At 38.4% G+C, this 19246-nt stretch overlaps 1 protein-coding gene and 1 long non-coding RNA gene across 3 annotated transcripts in view; one reads left to right on the top strand and one right to left on the bottom strand.

Moving 5' to 3' along the window:
* LOC144195098 (uncharacterized) overlaps window positions 1-949 on the top strand; it is a 32800-nt gene extending 31851 nt beyond the window's left edge. Inside the window, exon 3 of the long non-coding RNA XR_013326047.1 lies at window positions 591-949. This is a non-coding gene — a long non-coding RNA (uncharacterized LOC144195098). The remainder of the gene's footprint in view (window positions 1-590) is intronic.
* Window positions 950-7109: 6160 nt separating this feature from the next.
* On the bottom strand, window positions 7110-19076 carry tmem161b (transmembrane protein 161B). 2 transcript variants are annotated; one of them, XM_077715135.1, is made up of 12 exons: window positions 18818-19076; window positions 16372-16475; window positions 15681-15761; window positions 14535-14632; window positions 14301-14457; window positions 11391-11542; window positions 11253-11313; window positions 11031-11171; window positions 10764-10877; window positions 9644-9818; window positions 8950-9046; window positions 7110-8816 (listed from the first exon to the last, which is right to left on the bottom strand). In XM_077715135.1, exons 1-12 carry the CDS (start codon window positions 18818-18820, stop codon window positions 8542-8544), a joined length of 1458 nt encoding a protein of 485 aa, XP_077571261.1. In that variant the 5' UTR covers window positions 18821-19076; the 3' UTR covers window positions 7110-8541. The 2 variants fall into 2 exon arrangements, with proteins under 2 accessions (XP_077571261.1, XP_077571262.1); XM_077715136.1 differs by lacking the exons at window positions 14301-14457; window positions 14535-14632; window positions 15681-15761; window positions 16372-16475; window positions 18818-19076 and adding an exon at window positions 13068-14220 and having other exon boundaries at window positions 11391-11501.
* Between the last annotated feature and the right edge of the window lie 170 nt (window positions 19077-19246).

Genomic DNA, 19246 nt, shown 5'->3' with positions numbered 1-19246 from the left:
AGGGGATTAATGGAATTCCCATTCATTTCAGTTCGGAAAGTTAATGCTACATCTATGGGACTATACAGTTGTACCTCTAATTACAAAATTAATTGACGGTGGGCTTCATTTGACCCCCAGGCTTTAAGTTGGACACCACTGCTGCACTGGTTAATCTTGTCGACTGGCTTGAAGTTGAAGGGTGTGTGTGTGTGTACCATTTTCCTCCCCCACATTATCCTTTTTTATTTTCAACATCATTCCCCCTCAGTCTGCTTCCCTTTACCATCAGATATAATGCCGTCATTTAAGGCAGCTATGCATTGTGTGCGATGACTGATGCTTGCTTCTCTTGCTAATATGCGGCCGCCAATGCTGGATAATAGTCTTTTTGTCACAAGAAGAAAAGAAATGCCTTCAAAAGGAACCAGGCATTTAATGTTATATTCACTAATGTGCTAAGAGTGATAGATAATTCTGTCCTTTCATTAGAGGCTAAATTGATAATGATGAAAGACTTCTACATTTTCTTTTCCGGGCTGCAGGAAAAAAGAATATATGAATACAATTTCCAGACATTCTTTGACACTAAATCTTCTGTGTACCCCCAGATTATCACTTCAGCTAAGATACGTTCAACCAAACTGCAGGTCTTCCCGAAAGGGCCCACTTTCCCCGAGGGACTCATCTGAGATCAATCCGATGACCTGCTGCCCTCGTTGCTGGTCATCGTTGGATGACTAGTGTCATGTGCTGCCATTGACAGTAATAGACGACTATTAAATAGTAAAAGACAACTATGAAATTCATGTTATAACAAAAAAAAACTGTAAAATATGTTGTTTCAATGTAATATTTGTATTTTTTTCCAAAAAAAATCTGCGAAGCTCTGAGTCCGCGATAGCTGAACCGCGAAGTAGCGAGAGAACACTGTAGTTGTAACAGACAAAACAATAAATACTACTGCTTACTTTTGGGAACCTTTGGTCCAGTGAATAAGTCATTGGCCTCCCACTTCTGTGGACCTGGGTTCAAATCCTGTTTTGCTCTGCTTACCTAACTTTCCCCACTTGAAGGTACCATAAAGTACTAAGTATGATCTGGGAGTGGAAAGAGACAAGACAACAAATACTACTGCATAATCCTGTAGAGTGGTGGACCAGTGGATCAGTCATCAGTCTTCCACCTCTTTGGTTTTGGGTTCAAGTCCTAGTGCTTGCAAAGCTTTTCCCACTATTATTCAGGTAAATGAAAGAGGTAAAACTGCAGATACTACCACATACTCTCAGAGGGAGGTGGATCAGGGGTTAAGTCATCAGTCTACCACCTCTGTGGTCCTGGGTTCAAGTCCTAGTGCTTGCAAAGATTTTCCCACTATTATTCAGGTAAATGAAAGAGGTAAAACTGCAGATACTACCAAATTTTCTCATAGAGTGGTGGCTCAGTGGTTAAGTCATCAGTCTACCACCTCTGTGGTCCTGGGTTCAAATCCTAGTGCTGGCAAAGTTTTCCCAATATTATTCAGGTAAATGATTGAGACAAAACTACAAGTACTACTGCTCACTGTCATAGGATGGTGGCTCAGTGGTTAAGTCATCAGTCTACCACCTCTGTGGTCCTGGGTTCAAATCCTAGTGCTGGCAAAGTTTTCCCAATATTATTCAGGTAAATGATGGAGACAAAACTACAAGTACTACTGCTCACTGTCATAGGATGGTGGCTCAGTGGTTAAGTCATCAGTCTACCACCTCTGTGGTCCTGGGTTCAAATCCTAGTGCTTGCAAAGTTTTCTCAATATTATTCAGGTAAATGATGGAGACAAAACTACAAGTACTACTGCTTACTGTCATAGGGTGGTGGCTCAGTGGTTAAGTCATCAGTCTACCACCTCTGTGGTCCTGGGTTCAAATCCTAGTGCTGGCAAATTTTTCCCAATATTATTCAGGTAAATGATGGAGACAAAACTACAAGTACTACTGTTGACTCTCACAGGGTGGTGGCCCAGTGGTTAAGTCATCAGTCTACCACCTCTGTGGTCCTGGGTTCAAATCCCAGTGCATGCAAAGATTTTCCCAATATTATTCAGTTAAAAGAATAAGTCCTAATGCCTAAGTGTATAAGTCTTCAGTCGTGGATGAAGTATTTTGTCCAAAAAATGACTAAGTGTTTCACCCCATTTCCTTGGATAAAAGTATAAGTACTACTGCTTTCTCTTACAGGTTGGTGGCCCAGTGGCTAAGTCATCAGCCCGCCACCGGTGTGGTCCTTGGTTCAATTCCCAGTGCCGGCAAAGATTTTCCAAATTTTCAGATAAAATAATAAGTTAAAATGCCTAAGTGTTTAACTGAATAAGTATTCAGTGGTGGATGAAGCATTTTGTCCAAAAAAATGACTAAGTGTTTCACCCCATTTCCTTGGATAAAACGTTTCAACACCTATGTATAAGTGGGGCACGAGTTGGTGTAGTGGGTTGCACACTCGCCTTTGCACGGAGAGAACGTGAGTTCGCTTCCCGGTGTCGGCGGTTCACTGACCAAGCAAGCGGTCGAGGGTCGGCCGAAGGCCGACCCGAGAACGCCTTTTGCACAGACAGGTCCTTCAACTGTCTTCCGAACTGCCGAAGGCAGTTCGGAATATAACCTTTTGCTGAAAAGTATGACTAAGTGTTTAATATAAATTAAAAAGATCTTTCTTTTTTTTTTATTCTTCTTATTCCACTACTCCTTTTTCCACTACATGGTGTAGTGATCAGCCAAACGACAGCGGGATTCGAACCCTGGTCTCCCCGACGGGAGTCCAGTGAACTAACCTCTGCGCCAACCAAGTGACTACACTTCCCTTAGTAATCATTTGAGTGTCTTGACAAGAAGTACACAGAAACAATTAAGTGAAAAGGTGTGCCGACCGGGATTCGAACCCAGGTCTCCCCGACGGGAGTCCAGTGAACTAACCTCTGCGCCAACCAAGTGACTACACTTTCCTTAGTAATCATTTGAGTGTCTTGACAAGAAGTGCACAGAAACAATTAAGTGAAAATGTGTGCCAACCGGGAATCGAACCCAGGTCTCCCCGACGGGAGTCCAGTGAACTAACCTCTGCGCCAACCAAGTGACTACACTTTCCTTAGTAATCATTTGAGTGTCTTGACAAGTACACAGAAACAACTAAGAAGAAAATGTGTCCCAAGCGGGATTTGAAAACAGGTCTCCCAGACAGGAGTCCGGTGAGTTAACCACTACGCCACCAAGTACCTATACTTGCCTTTGTAATCACTTGAGTGTCTTGATTGCAAGAACACAGAAACAACTAAGTGAAAATGTGTCGCAACCGGGATTTGAACCCAGGTCTCCCACATGAAAGTCAAGTGATTTAACCCCTACGCCACAATTTGGCCACACTTGCTATTGTCATTATTGGAAGGTCTTGACCACAACTATATAGAAACAACTAAGGGAAAAAGTTTCCCATCTGGTAATCGAACCCCAGCCTCTCACATGGGAATCACGCAAGTTAACCTCTACACCACGAATCAGTCACACTTTATTTTGTTCATTATTGGAAGGTCTTGACTACAAATATATAGAAAGGTCTTAAAAAAAGAGCCTTATTATACAACAGAGAGGTGTAGGCCTTTTGATTTCAAGTGTCCCCTCTCTTTTTCACATCTTGTCATAGTTACGTTTTTTAGTCAACGCAGCGAAGCACTTCTCTCTAATTCAAGCATTAGAAAATCAATGCAGACAATTGCACTGTGCTTCCAATTCTTTAAAATCAGGTGTCATTCAAAGGCCGAGTGAGTGACACTGTGCTCAATCTTTCCATCCTCCAATTGTGGTTCATCATCATTATTGGGACTTGAAGGGAGCGTAACAATAGTCAAGAGGTGAGACCTTCATCTTTGACCAATTGCATTCATTGCCAAGACTTATAGACTCCATCCGTGAACACATTGCAGAGGTGCTCAGGTAATTGGATGACATGCTCTTGCATGCAATGTCACACATGGATGATGGCACCAGGGGGCACTCCACTGTTAGTGGATATTGTGAGTGGGAGGTTGATCATGCAACAACAGCAGATTATATTCATTCATTGATTTTCTGAACCGCTTATCCTCACAAGGGTCATAGAAGCTGCTGGAGCCTATCACAGCTAACCACAGGAAGGGGAGAGGGGACAACCATTCACGCTCAAACGCATACCTAGAGCCAATTTAGAGTGTCCAATCAGCCTACCATGTATGTTTTTGGAATTTGGGAGGAAAGCGGAGTACCAGGAAAAATCCACACAAGCCTGGGGAGAACATGCAAATTCCACACAGCAGGATCACCGAGTATATTTTATATACCAAGTCTTTGCCTGCAGTCAGTTTAGATAGGCTCCTGCACCCCCATGACACTTGTGAGGATAAGTGGTATGGAAAATGAATGATTATATACGGCATATGGCAGTTTGAGTGGTTTATCGTGTCGGCCTCACAGTTCTGGGGTTGAGGGTTCCACATACATGGACATCTTATCATATTTACATTTGTATACAAGTGTTGTCTAGCTTAATTCTAAATTTAAAAAAAATATGGATAAAAAACAAAATAAACTCATGTTAGAGCATTCCTATGGTACATAAAGTACCATAGGAATGCTCTAACATGAATTTTCTGTTCATAGTATTTAACATATTAACTGCCTTAAACAAGGATAGATTATTTCAACTGGGAGGATTGCTAGGAATATTCACATGATTCAAGTGCTATGAAACGTGCTAGATGTCCAATCCATTTTGACTGGTAAAGGCTGGCACCGAGTCACAAGTGAGTGCTTCTTAAAAGGTTTATGAATAATAGATTTACATGTATTTAGCACAACAATACAACATGATGGCTATTTTAAGGCAATTAGACAAATTAATCGTTTGGGTTGAATTTCCATTAAAATTTGATTGGTTGTAGAAGGTCTAATTCAGTGCTGGTTTGTGATTTATCAAAAGAAAACACTGGGATTGATTCTAACTGAAAAAATATCCACAACCATGAATAGGGTATTGTCAGACATCATGGCTTACAAGTGGATATTTCATTTAATGCTGCCATTTAGCACAGGCTCGGTCCACAATCTCTTCAAAATGATTATTTAGGTTTCAAAAGTCTCCAAAACACAGGAACTAAAGGGAGTGAGTAGAAGAACCTCTTCACTCGTCGAGTCTATTTAGAAAGCTTATAATCTTTTATTGATCTGTAGCAACCAATGAATGTAATGGCCCAGTTTGGCCACTTGGCCCAACAATGGCACTCAAGGCCTTGTATTATGTTGCTTGATGTAATTCCCAGAGGTCAAGATTGCAAGCATTTGCCATTTTCTACTATGCCCATTCCTTAATTCTGACAAGGACACAGAAACAAAGAGAACTAAATTGATAGCCACAGACTGTCAAAATCAATAGCAGTTTACACAAGGACACATATCATGACTCCAGTGGTGTTCAATAAACAAATAAATAGCAAGAGCCATATAAATACTAGAACTAGGCACTGATCACAATTTTCTAACCTTTCTCTGATTTTGGAAAAGCCAGACCCTGATTTCTGTTGTTCATTAATAGATGCACCTTTAAAGCTTTCAGTGCCATTGACAATAACAGAGGTCCAATCATATGGAAATGTATCTTTCTTGCTTGGAATTTAGTTTTGTACTAGTGGAAATCCATTTCATTGAAAGTGGGAGGGCAAAAGGGTAAATGAATGTGTAATCCAATTAATCTTGCCTTTCTGTAAAACATTAAACATTACCCAGAAAGAAGACTCATTTTTTTAACTGCAGATACAATAGTTCCCTGACAAATAATTGAAAAATGATAGATTACTTTACCAAATATTCAGATGCAGCAGTATTTTACTTTACAAAAAAAAATCACAAAATGTAACTGAAAATCTCATTTCAGCTCATTTTCTGGGCGGATTTCCCGACCAAATGTGAGCAAAACAATGTGGATAAAAAATGACTTACTCTAGAGCAGGGGTGGCCAAGTCTGGTCTTCGAGAGCCCACATCCAGTCTGTTTCCCACGTCTCCCTTCACCAACACACCTGAATGAAATAATCAGGATTGATATGAAACTTCTGGACAGCTTGCTGATGAGTTGATCATTTGATTCGGGTGTGGCAGATGAAGGAGATACAAAAAGACTGAATAGGGACTGGACTTGGCCACCAATGCTTTAGAGTCTAGAGACTCTAGTGACTTGTGCCCAATATTGGCAGTCATATTTTTTTATGATGGACTTGTCACTGATCCCACAAATAAAGTGTCTTTGTGCGACTTTAACAAAAAGATATCCAGAAATTAAAGAACATAATTTATTTCATGACAAATTATGGTGCCAAAATAAATACATGGTCAACATCAGCACATTACTTTGTAAATCCATGAAACGGAATAAAAATAACATTTATTGAATTTTAATTAATGATTTGAAAAAATGTGAATTGTGAAAGTATCCCAGCTACTCCCCAACTAAACAGGTCAACCCGGTAGAATATGATTAAAATTGTCATTGATGTACAAAACTGATTGAAGTGACCAAGTTAGATCTTGAGTTAACCATTTATAGGGGCGCTCGTTTACAACATTGTCTGCCATGAACGGTGTTAGAGACCCAATCTATGTTGACTGGTGGATGAAAGAATTTGCCACATCCCAGTAGAAATGGATTGGATGCCTAGCTGGGACAATGACACTAAACAATGAGCATTCACAAGGAGTTAGACAATTTTGGAAAAGCCCCCAAAATTGTGTTGTTGGGGCCATAAACAGAGGGTAATTCTGTTATAAATTTTATTTAATTCCTAAACAAATCTGATTAATTTAGAATGGTATTTATTAATTATTTTTATAATTTTATGTATTTCTATATATATATATATATATATATATATATATATATATATATATATATATATATATATATATATATATATATATATATATATATATATATATATATATATATATATATATATATATATATATATATATATATATATATATATATATATATATATATATATATATATATATATATATATATATATATATATATATATATATATATATATATATATATATATATATATTACAGAATATAATAATAACCACTTGCCCTATAAAGGTTTAAAAACATGTTTACAGATGTAGAAATATTTAATAAATACAATGTAAAGATCAGTTAAAAGCAGTCATTAGAACAAATAAAATAGTGTTACCACAGTGTAGCAGAATGGCAAAATGGAAGTGTGGGGTGATTAGAGGTATAAAAAAAAAATCATTTCATGTTCACAAATTACGCAAGCTTTATACATTCAATTTGTTTCCCATTGTGTAAAGTAAAAACATGATATGAAGGGACTATCATTATAAAACTTGAAGGTGCTATAAACTCAAAACAAAAACAAATTGTTGGATTGAGCCAGAGCAAGGACTATTAGTAACTATTAGGAATAATTTTACTACCATATATATGGTAGGGGTGGGCCAAAAAGCAGTGTTAACAAGATCTGGCATTTAAACCCCACCTAAAAAAAACCTTTGAAAAACCATCAGACTAAAAGGGTCTTTGCCTACAAGTCAAATGTTTTCAGCACCTGTTTTCAAACAGATTACATGTATTATTTAGAAGAAAATTATCAAATTGAGTTTGCAGCATCTTTAAAAGTTTCACATAAAAGCAGTAACCAAACATGATAGCATACCAGTGTTGGATCTCTTAAAATATTTGGACCTTTCTACTCCCTTCATATAGGCAAACTAATCTTCATGAATACTGTAGTAAAAGAACTTGGAAGTCCTTTATGGTGTGGAAAGTGGTTTGAGACAGCCATGAGAATACTTGGCACCATTGATTATATGAACTCGATTTGTTAAAAAAAAGTTTAAAAAAAAAGAAGTGATTAGAATAAGTAAAACAATGAAGGCATTTTCATATCAACAGTAGTTACAGGCCGACCCTCCTGCCTGCCTTTTAAATCGTCACAGCTGCTAGGAAAGTTCTCAACACTTGTGTTTCAGGATGGCTCAGTCAAAAACACAAAAAACAATTCATGCTGCCTTTTTCCACATATTTGTTTTGAACTTCATTTGGACACACCCATACAATCTTATCAGTCGCACACATCCAATTTTCCCCATCACATTAAGACCTATTTTGTCACCATTGACAATTATCCAAGTAGGGCAGCTATTCTATGTGATTTTACGTGTATGCATCTCTGACACATACGCCCCCAAATTCAGTATTATATAAAATTAAATAAAAAAAAAATAAAAAGCTAAAACGTTTTTGTAACCATGTCCAGCATTAGATTTAGAATTTACTCACATAAGTCATATCTGGAAAAGGAAAAAGAACACATTTGTTACTTTGTCAGTCATGTGATTTTGATTGTTACTAAACAAGAAATGGTGTGAAACTTCAAAAATTACAGAATGCAAAAACACAGTTTTCATCTGCAAAGGAAGCACTAGGAAAAAAGATCCGAAGATAAAAATCAGTCAACGTGACAGGCCTTGTTTTACGCCGCCATGAGATACTGATGGTAAAAGAGGCCAAAGAGGGACGTGGAGAAGAGGCAGGCGGCAATCCACCACGTAAAGAAAGACAAGAGACCCCGGAAAAGTAAGGGGCTGAAGACGGCTTTCAGACCCACCAGGGCCACAGACAGTTGGGCGACGGAAGCCCGTGCTCCCACTTCTACCGCCGGGGGCACTATTGGCGCTGACGTCAGTACAGAGTCCGTCTGATGTGTGCAAGGCACCTCTTCGGAGCGAAACCCCCATGAGTGTCCACCTGATATTATGAGAGATGTTTTTAACAACACTTTTGACTTCTCTTATTTCCACTTTAAGATTTTGATACAGCTAATGTATTCGACTGTGCAGGTGTCTGCTTAGTTGTTAGGACAATCATAAAGAAGGCTCACCTAAGGTTTTTAGCAGCAAAGTTGTATGCAGCAGCATCACCAGAGGTGCCACATACTGGAGTGCGATTACACACAAGTAGTAAAAAACACGGGCAACCTGGAGGACAATAAACAGGGAGGGTGGAAGCACAGTCTTAACTCTCGGTTTGCCCTCCAGTTCAAGTGGATTGAACATCTATTGCACTCAATGATTAAACTTTTGCCGTCTGACGTTGCAAAAGTATTGGTATTTGTTTTAATTACATTTAAGCTAAAGTGGAAGTGCTTCATTTGAACTCCTCTACATCAATACAAACACAATGACTAACAACCCTAACAATGATTCAGGGTAAGGGTGTCAAATTCAGCATCTGTGGTTATGCCAGCTTGAAACTGCTTGACTCTAAATCAGTGGTCTCAAACCGGTGCTCAAAGGGCCGCAGTGGGTGCAGGTTTTCATTCCAACTCAACAAGGATACCTTTTGCAAGTGCAATCAGTTAATTAGACTCAGGTGCTACTTATTTTAAAGACACCCGATTGGTTAAAATGTCGGCACTGGATCGGTTGGAACAAAAACCAGGACCCACTGCGGCTCTATGTGGAACCGGTTTGAAACCACTGCTCTAAATCAAGCACACTTCCAAAGTGACAATGACCAAGAAGCAGTTTGACACACTGTCCTAGGGAATATCTAATGAGTATGATGTCAATCACCATTTTCTGCAGGTCGACGGTACTTATGCGCCCCGCCTCTTTCTTCATCTGCTCCACGGACTTCTTTGCCAGGTTGAGGTAGGCCTGCAAATGATGCCTCATCATCGCCAGCCGCAGTGCACACATCAGTATGATGGTCCATAAGCGAAGAGTGTCGTACGTCTGCTCAGCCATCCTGACACCGAGGTAGAGAGAGACACTTCGGTGAGTGACGGGAGAAGCAGACGCATGAAAAACTTTTCTTTGTTACCGCGATGTCAATGCATCATTTGAACTGTGGTCCACGAGGGAAATAAAGGCAATGAGAATGATGGGTTTTGTGCATGGACTAAAGTCACAATACACGGCTCTGACCAAATTAAAGAATATTTAAATCTTCCTTAAACATGGACATAGTTTTTACGAGTTAGCCACGTGCTTTGAATGAATATTCAGTTTAGTAGAAAGTCTTCTCAAAGGAGTAAAATAAGTTATTGTCTGTCCCAATAGTTGAAAGTTATGTAAGAAAATATTGTATTCAGCTTCATTCGTCTGTAAGTTCGTGTTCAAAATAATTTAAGAACGAATAAAAGGAATTATCACACTTACAGGATGTTTGTCATGCGAAATGGAAGTGATTCGTTTTTGAGGTTAAGAGGTCAAAGGTGACAAAGGTCTGTATGTTTTGTGTGTTTGGATAGATGAAAAATCGGGAAGGAATTAAGGGATTGTCTTTAAACTTTCAATACGTTTGTATCCTCCAACAGAAAATTACATTTTGGGGCAATGAGGTCGATAATCACACAAGTCAGGAAAGGAATTTTATGACAACCGAAGAAAAAATTATTATCAAACTTGCAGATTATGTTTGTAAAATGAAAGCGAAGGTTTTGATATTTAGAGGTCATAAGGTCGAAAAAGAAATTTCACAACAACCGTCTTCATATTCAAAGAAAATTCCCACTCTATCAAATGTGGCGAAGCCTTGAATTTGGCTGCAGTGGAAATTGTAGGGCAGGAATGTATACATGCTGAAAATATTGCATGACAACAAGAAAAATAAAAGGTTAAACAACAATATGTTTCGAAAGCGATGTGTATGGTTTAACCGTGGAACGGAATTTGTAAGTGCTTTACTCACAAAGGCAAGCCGTCTTTTCCCAGAGTGGGGTTCATGATGTAGTCCTTGGTAATGGGCTTCACCCAAAGCAGAACCATGATGAGTGGAGACAAGAAGTTGATATGAAGCAATGTTCTAAAGAGGGAAAGACATTACAAGTGCATATGTGGACAGAAATCCTAATTAAAAAAATGATTATACAATACAGTTAAATGATATCAAAGCATTTACATTTCCCACAAATGAACAAAAGAACAAACATGAAAACAAGGAAACACTGTTCCTCACTGTGTAAATTTGACTGTGGTCAAATTGAGGGCATCCAGATGCATCTGGGCTAATCGCAGGCCAGGGAAGGTTAAGAAAGCTCCAATCAGCGCGCAAAGAAAGGCAAGGATTAGCTTGAAGGTAAGTTTTGAAATTGGACCCCTGTGGAAAATATAAAACAACCTTAAAGCTGTGAATCAGGATCATTTTTGAAGAAAACCATTTTAGTAAAAAGAAACTCACTGCGACTCCAAGCCCTGGTGTTCCAGGAAATGTAGTGCGCCATCAGAGAAGTTGGCAAAACCTTGCAATGAAAACAAACATGCATTTTTACTTGAGACTCACAAGAGGATAAAAAAAAAGCACGGAGCGGTATTTCACCTGTTTCCAGACCAAACTCCAAGTAATTCTCAGTAACAATGAGAATGGCCATGGCTTTGACGAAGAAGAAGAAACCAAATGTAATACAGAGGGAGCGTTCACCGCCTTCCTCTAGTTTAAAGTAGTGAGTGGTTAGAGAGAATAGGATCTTTCTAAAACAACTGTCAAGGAAATCAGCAGAACATTCGACATGTTTGAGAAATAGCTGCTTTTGTTAATTGTTTTTCTAGAATACAAAGTTGGGGTAGTATTGAATGGAGAGCCTTGTCAAACCTTGGAGCAAATAATTTAATGCCATTGACAAAGACAGTTGAACCAAGGGGCCTGGCAATGATCATTCAGTATCTGTCAGTCTTCCTAATAGAAATCAGTATTGTCATTGTCAACGAGTTAAAATGAGAAAAAAAGATTTCCCCTTGAGCTGATCGAGCAATAATTGCTGTATATACAAAACTGTTTCTGACTTCACATGTTCATTTTATCATTAGGTTTCCTGTTTTTTATGTCACTAAAAATAAAAGTTAATTAAAAAAGCAACATTAAGATGTTTTTTTTCCAGTTTATCAACGATCTCTTTAGATTTTTTATTGGGTTTTTCCCCCTCCCTTGGATTCAGTTACTTTGGGTGGGCTTTTGAATTTATAGTTTAGAACAGGAATGGTCATTATGTAGATCGCAGTCTCCCGGTAGAACGCACGACAATAACATTTTGATCCCTTCCCTCTATCGATTGCCATAGCTATGAATTTGTCATGTCACCAGTAAACTTTAGCGTGCATCAAGAGTGGATTTCCACCTATTCCCGCTCCAATACATTTGGATAGTCTAATGAGAGGTATATAATTACATAATTGCTGAGTGGCCTGTAAAAAAGAATGATTATGGAAGGTTAATTCCTGGATAAGTAGTTGTTGGAGCAAGTTTGAACACCCTTGCAGTAAGTCATGTGTAATACCTTTCCACAAATGTGAAATGTGAGAGGTGCAATCAGTGGATTGTGGTCGGGTTCTTCTTGTTTCAGCACAATGTTGTTTAAAGTGTCTGGGGAACAAAAATCTGCACCCGCAGCGGCCCTCCAGGCCCACGTTGCCCATCCCTGAATTCTAACCCTCACAACAAAGTAGATCGCTGGAGGTCGGCTCATTGAAAAAAAAAAAAGTGAGTGCCACTGGTTTAGAAGGTAAGTTTATATTTTACTAGTGGTATTTTTTTTTTTTTAATTTTATAAACTACCTTATTTTTATCCCTCTGTTGTGAATTTAAATGTTTTTGTCACTAGCAGATGTCCCATCCAATAAAACCGGGAGGGCTAGCAGCGGATAAACGAACGTGGACGTCTATAACGTCAACGGCAGTGCAGTTTTTATTTCTACCCACAAGAAGGATTTTTCAATTCTAGTTTTCATCATTTCATTTGTTTTGGCTCACGATGATAACCTTGCAAAACAGCCCCTTCCAATCTTTGCAAAAGCAACATTTGACACGGCTCACCTATTCCTCCCAACACTGAACTTATCAACGTAGTTCTTATCAAAGTACTTATAAGAACACACAGCACTTTTGCAGAGGCTAACAGCACTGTATTGCCCAAAAGGTCTTAAACATTGTCATCATAGACGAAACAGGAAAACTGAGAATCGAGTGCTCCATTAGCACATATATTGAAGAAACACGCACCCTCATATTCTAAGTCATCTGCTCTCCGGTCTATCCTTTCCCACTGAGCACGTCAGGTGCCGCGCTGGGGAAATTTAGGTCTCCAATCTTTGACGTAGCCAGGAAATGACACACCATCTGACCGCGGCGCGCCGAGGTTGACCAGGAGCACCGGAAAAGATTGATTCCTGTGGTTGGCGGCACGGATAATGCATATTATTAGGCCATCATTCAGCGTAGCAAAATAGCAGGGAGCTGTGGACCATAAAGGTGCTGGCAGTCAAGCCTAGTAGGAGATCTCCACATCATTTTACATCCTTCACTGCTGCTTGGATCTACACAATCATGCTGAAATGATTTGGCCTCTCTAGCAGACAAAGAGACACTAACCTGTGGCATTTAATATAGGAGGTTTCAAGTTAAAATGATGGAAATGTGATTGCATGGGGGAAGAGCGCATAATGTCCTTTTGTTCAAACTACAGTTGATTCTATTTAAATGCAACCTCTTTTCAATGTGGCACAAACATTAAATTATTTTATATCTTCGCCTAAGAAAAATCTTAACCAGTTAGTTTTAGACAGAAGGTATCATAAGGGCTGCTTGTTTTTACGTACGTTTTATGTCATTATTATTGAGAAATAATAAAGATTTCAAATTAAGACTTTTTAAGATGTATTTTTAAATGTCAATTAGTGGGGAAAAATTCAAAGCTCATTTTCCCAACATAAAAAAAATCAATGCTTTCAGAAAATTGATCAAGATGGCAGTTTTTCTTTTTAAAGATAATTACATCTACATGCTATTTTATTCATAAGAAACCCAAAGGCTTGAATTTTTAGGGGAAGCATTAATGTCTCAAGCGGATAGCATACCAAATAACTGGAGTACACTGTCTGTTAGCTATGTCATGTATATAAATTATTTTATCATTCTGTTAGGCACTACTTAAACATCTTATATTAAAGGTTATTGATAAATGCTGTCACAGTAGTCCCGTGATAATTTTCTCTCTTTTCCAGCTGCTCTGAGAAACGTCGGAGTGCCAACTAGAGGGATTTGTCAAAGCTGCTTTTAAAAACGACCTTCTGGCATCATTTTAAAAGCATGGCTATACAAAACAGATCACTTCAAATGGTCTTTGGTTTCCATACGATAGACAGCACTGCATTCACTTGATTCTAATGCACCGTGCATGTTGTCCATTGAGAGAACATTTGGCGTGACATCTTGTAAGGACCAATCCAAGGATACACGACAAAGGCGAGCACGAGCATGGACCAGACCACACTGATGTTCATCTCTCCTGAGGGTTGAGCCACACTGTAGTAGAGCTCCGTGATTAGATAGACCACAGTTGCCGCTACTGTGAAATCAACAAGCCACTGGAACTCTGGGAAGTAGTGCAATGCTGAGGGTAAAAGAGGGATTTTAATTTTGCAAATGGTATCGATATTTGAAATGCACAACCAACAATCAATTCAGTACCTAATGTGTCGACTTCAGTGATATATTTTGTCTCCAGTTGCAGATCAATGTCCTTGGGTACCGTTAATGGTTTGTTGTCTATGTGACCATTGTACTTCCTGATGTAAAGAGCATCATTCAATTAAAATTCTACTTTCCACACAATTTTAAACATCAAAATTAGTCTTACATAAAACATTGAGCATAGTAAGACAATAGTTATCTTACTTCTTTTAGCCCTTCATAGGAAAAGTGAAATTTGGTTATTTTAACAAACCTACCCGATAAATTCTAGGACATGACATTTTGGGTCATGTAGTCCACAAAATTAACATTTGATATGTGGTTCAAACAATGTTATGTACCCTTGTATATGTGGACACCACCTCTCAATTATAATTACCGTAGTCTGCAAGTGAAAACTATGGAAGATTGCTTATTTGTTTCAGCATATTTTTGTCATTGTTGATTTTCTTTTTGAAGATAGCTCAGAATGAATAAAGCGATTATGATCAAACTTGCAGCATATGGTTGAAATATATTTAACGGAAGAGATGGTTCCACTTTGGGGTCATACGGTCAAAGTTCACATAAAAAATGGACTTGACTACAAATAAACGGGTTTATCCTTGAGGGTACAATTGTAAAATGAAATGGGAGAAATTACATCTGGGGATCATAAGCTCAAATGTCATAGAGGTTAAAAAAGGGATGATGTGATACTTTTATACTTCTCGGGAACTTTGCTAGCCTCTCCCAGGTGTTTAGCACCATCAATGTCAGCCAATGTGCTAAGTGAGTGTTTGTTCTATTAAGAGTTCATATGAAAGAAATGGGCAGAACTAAGTCACTCACAGCAGGTAATTGAGAGCTACTCTTTGAGCATGAGGAACTATCTGATGGGCCACCGCAGTTCTTCAGTTAAGCCCCGTATGTGCGCTACATTCATTGGACAATGCGACTGTCAGAGTCCTGGGTCAAAACACGGCCGAGACACATTTCTACTCTTTAGATTTTGCCTTTTGTAACTTGAATATCTTCCGTATTCAGAGACAAAATATTTGTGTGCCAAACAAAACTAGTGGTCAATTTCAAAGTGTCAACTTTTTACTTGCTTCTATAGCATATTTAAATTATGACAACCTCGGCATCATCAAGCATGCATACCTGTCTTTCCTCTTCTGGCCCTTCTGTTTCCCAGCAAGATTCCTTAACTCATCTTCCGTAGGGTGCTGATACCACCGAAGACTAGCACAAATAGACCAAGGGGGAACAAGGGTTAGAAATCAGGACACCTTCAAGTATTCATGTCATAAAAGAATCAGCTGGCTGGTGTAGGGAAAAAATAAAGTAATAATGATAAATTCACAATATGCTCACCCCATTTATTGTTATGTGTGTGTAAATCACCTTTCATTTAAAACAAGCAATACAAAAGAATGATATTGTATTCCCAAATTCTCTTTAATGTAAAGAGCCTTTTTCTGAAATTAGATTCAAAGAAATTTAAGATAAGCAGCTGTTTGTGATATTCGAGCCATTTATAAATATTTTTGACTCAAATATAAAAGGCACTTGAGTACAGTTATACAGTAACAAGTATCAAATTAAAATCTGTGGTTGTATTATTTGAAAAATATTGTATCACTTTGAGTCAACAAAACAAATTACAAAAGCATTGCAAATCTCTTTTTGTTATGAACACCAATAAATTCCGTTTTATTTGAAAAAAAAAAGAAATCTTTAATTAGAAAATGAGGTTTGTTAAAAAAAATCCGCTGTTGGTCTATTTTCTTTAATCTATTTTTTAAGATACTAAAATGGACAACAAACAATGCTGTGTGACAATGTGTATTACCTGCCACTGCAGAGTAGCCATCTTGCGAAGGAATAATGAGGTATGATTTTTTGTATAACACTGGCCATTACCATGGTAACCACCAGCTGCACACCGATCACACCCTGTGAAAATAAAATGGTTTAAATGGCATTTGAATGAAAATAACTCTTCACTTTAGCTACATGTGGCATAGCATAGCAGCATACAATATACTGAATATTGGTGAATATAGAGTTTTGGCCAACACCTAAATACCATCTAAGTTTTCACCATGGTAGAAAGTGTACATTATTATTTTTGCTTTAAATTTCAAACATAATACAAGTCCTAAATCATTTATATCACAACAAACAACAGGAAAAGCTATTTGAACTCAATTTGTGACAAAAGAGAAACACAAGTAGCTCAACAACAAAGCCACACAGACCAGGATCAATATTGCCTTAACATGGAATAATTCAATCATACTTCCCTCAAATGAGATTTGATGCAATTGCATTTATTGATGTCAGAACAATTGGATTAACTTTGTGTGAATACATAATTCAGTCCCACATCAAAAATGAACTAAATTTGTTTTAATGTGTATTAAACACAAGTCACACAATACAAAAGATGTGAATGACAGGTTACTAGACCTACCTGTAAAAATTGTCACAGAGTTCATGCCTATTTCACCTAGTTTAAGCTCCCAAATCCTGAGTCCATATGCCTTCCTCATCCAAAGAGAGAGAGAGAATTCCAATATTAAGGAATTATCGGTGCTCAAGAGTGGCCAAACAACATCTCTCGCTTAAGACCCCCGCCTCACATCATCCCAATGGGTGACGTGGTCATGGTATATGGGTCCAAAGCACACTAGTTCAAGTTCGCAAGTGGTAGCTGCTGACCAATGGTTATCAGAAACCTGCAAGGAACTTGCCCTCAGGGAAATTGAGCCAGCACGGCTTCTCTTATCTACCCTATCCTGCTTGACCTCCTCCACCTGACAACCAACTGAACTCTGTGGGAGTGGGCAGTGAGTTTTCCACCCATGAAGATGGACTTGGAATCTTATTAAAGTTTTTTTTTCCTTTTAAATCGCATGTGTGAATCTAGTGTGGTGGTTCATTCGCCTGACTTTGATGTGTGCAGCGTCGTGTCAATTCCCAGTCAGGTGCAATGTAATTGTGAGTGTGACTGGTTGCCTGTCTCTGTGTGTACCCTAAGACTGACTGGCAACCAGTTTAGGGAATAGTCCGCCTTTCCCATAAAGTCAGGGACACAGATAAGCGTTGTTGAAAATTAATAAATGAATGTAAGTCTGTGCAATTTGTTTATTTATAAAAAGGGACTAAAATTTTAAAATCGATATAATGGAATATAACAGTACGATGGTTAACCCATTGTCTGCCTTAGACACCGATAGACAAAACAGAGTAGCTCAACAAAACCTCTCAGAATATGGAAATGAAAGAAACAGATCAACAGCTCATCAATCAAGCAATCATTACAATAATTTGCTGTCATTGACAGCGATAGACAACGGATTAATTATGGTGTAATGACTGTCAGCCCTCACATTTAAAATGGATTGGGACTCTATCTTCAGCAATAACACTGAAAAATGATCATTGGTTGCCAGCAAACTTAGTTAAAAATAAGTTGGTGCTGTAAACACAAGTATTGGATTGGAACCGATCTCGTGACCCAGATTATAGCTCGACTGATTATCGGCGGCGATATTTGGCAATTTGACGCATCAGCCTTTTTTTAATTGATGGGGTATCGAAATGGGACATCATAAAAAACCTTCCCACATCTTTCACTGGCTACCACATGGATGTCCAAACCATTATAACTGGCAGGGATAACAAATTATCATTATACGGTGCCATTGACGACGATAGACATCTGATACATCTTGACTGGAAAAGACTGACAGCAAATGATTACAATTGGTAAAACACACTAACTACTCAATCTCCTCCAAAATCAGATGCAATTGAATCCCAATGAGAAGGAGCAGTTAAGAAAACAAATGATTAGATGGACAATATGCACAAAGGGACAAGATACACAATTTAACCTCATAGTCAGTTTAAAGTCATCCAGGGGTCACCCAAATGAGTCAGGTGCACTTTAAGGTTAACAGGTCAGCTAACAGCTAACTCATGCAGATTCCAAGGATCAGACAAAATTGACAGCCCCAACAATAATCACTAGTAACTTTAAATAGACCAAACCATTATTGACTTATTTAATTAAAACGTATTGTGTCTGTGCATGCAGAATAGAATGAATTGAAGAGAGGTGCGCCTCAGTTAGCCACATGTTAGCAAAGCAAGATGCTAAGTCAATAGCACTGGCACGAAATGAATTTAATACGGGGTAGTAATGGAAACACGGAAAATGAGAATAATACGTAATATGCATATCATGCAGCCAAGATAACACAACGCATATTGCTCGCTGTCATGCTTACCATGTTGATGCAGTGCAGCTGAAACAGGCACAACACCGACAACACTGAGCACTCCGACTCGGCGAAGACACAGCGAGGAGCACATATGCCCTTCTTGAGACGTTTGTATACAGAATGAATTGATTATTTTAACAGGGTAAATGTCACCGTTTGCGACGTAGATGCGGTTACATTTTTTTGAATCAGCCCTAATGATTGCCGCTCCGTTCCCAAGTAATATCAACTGCAGTAGAGGTCACAGTGAAACTCCGGGCAAGTAGGTGTTCAATGAGGCGCCTGAAAAGGGAGAATTAGATAATCTGCTTCAAAATATGTTTAAGTCTGTGTATACTATTGAAAAATTAATTATATACTAAAAATAACATTGCACATTTATATTTGTTTGAATTGGTGCAGTTATTAAAACAAAAATCATAATTTTGGACAGGC

The sequence above is a fragment of the Stigmatopora nigra genome, chromosome 4, assembly GCF_051989575.1.
Source record: "Stigmatopora nigra isolate UIUO_SnigA chromosome 4, RoL_Snig_1.1, whole genome shotgun sequence".
Taxonomy (NCBI): Eukaryota; Metazoa; Chordata; class Actinopteri; order Syngnathiformes; family Syngnathidae; genus Stigmatopora; species Stigmatopora nigra.
The sequence above is the reverse complement of the archived record's forward strand: the minus strand, read 5'-3'. Positions and strand labels throughout refer to the sequence as shown.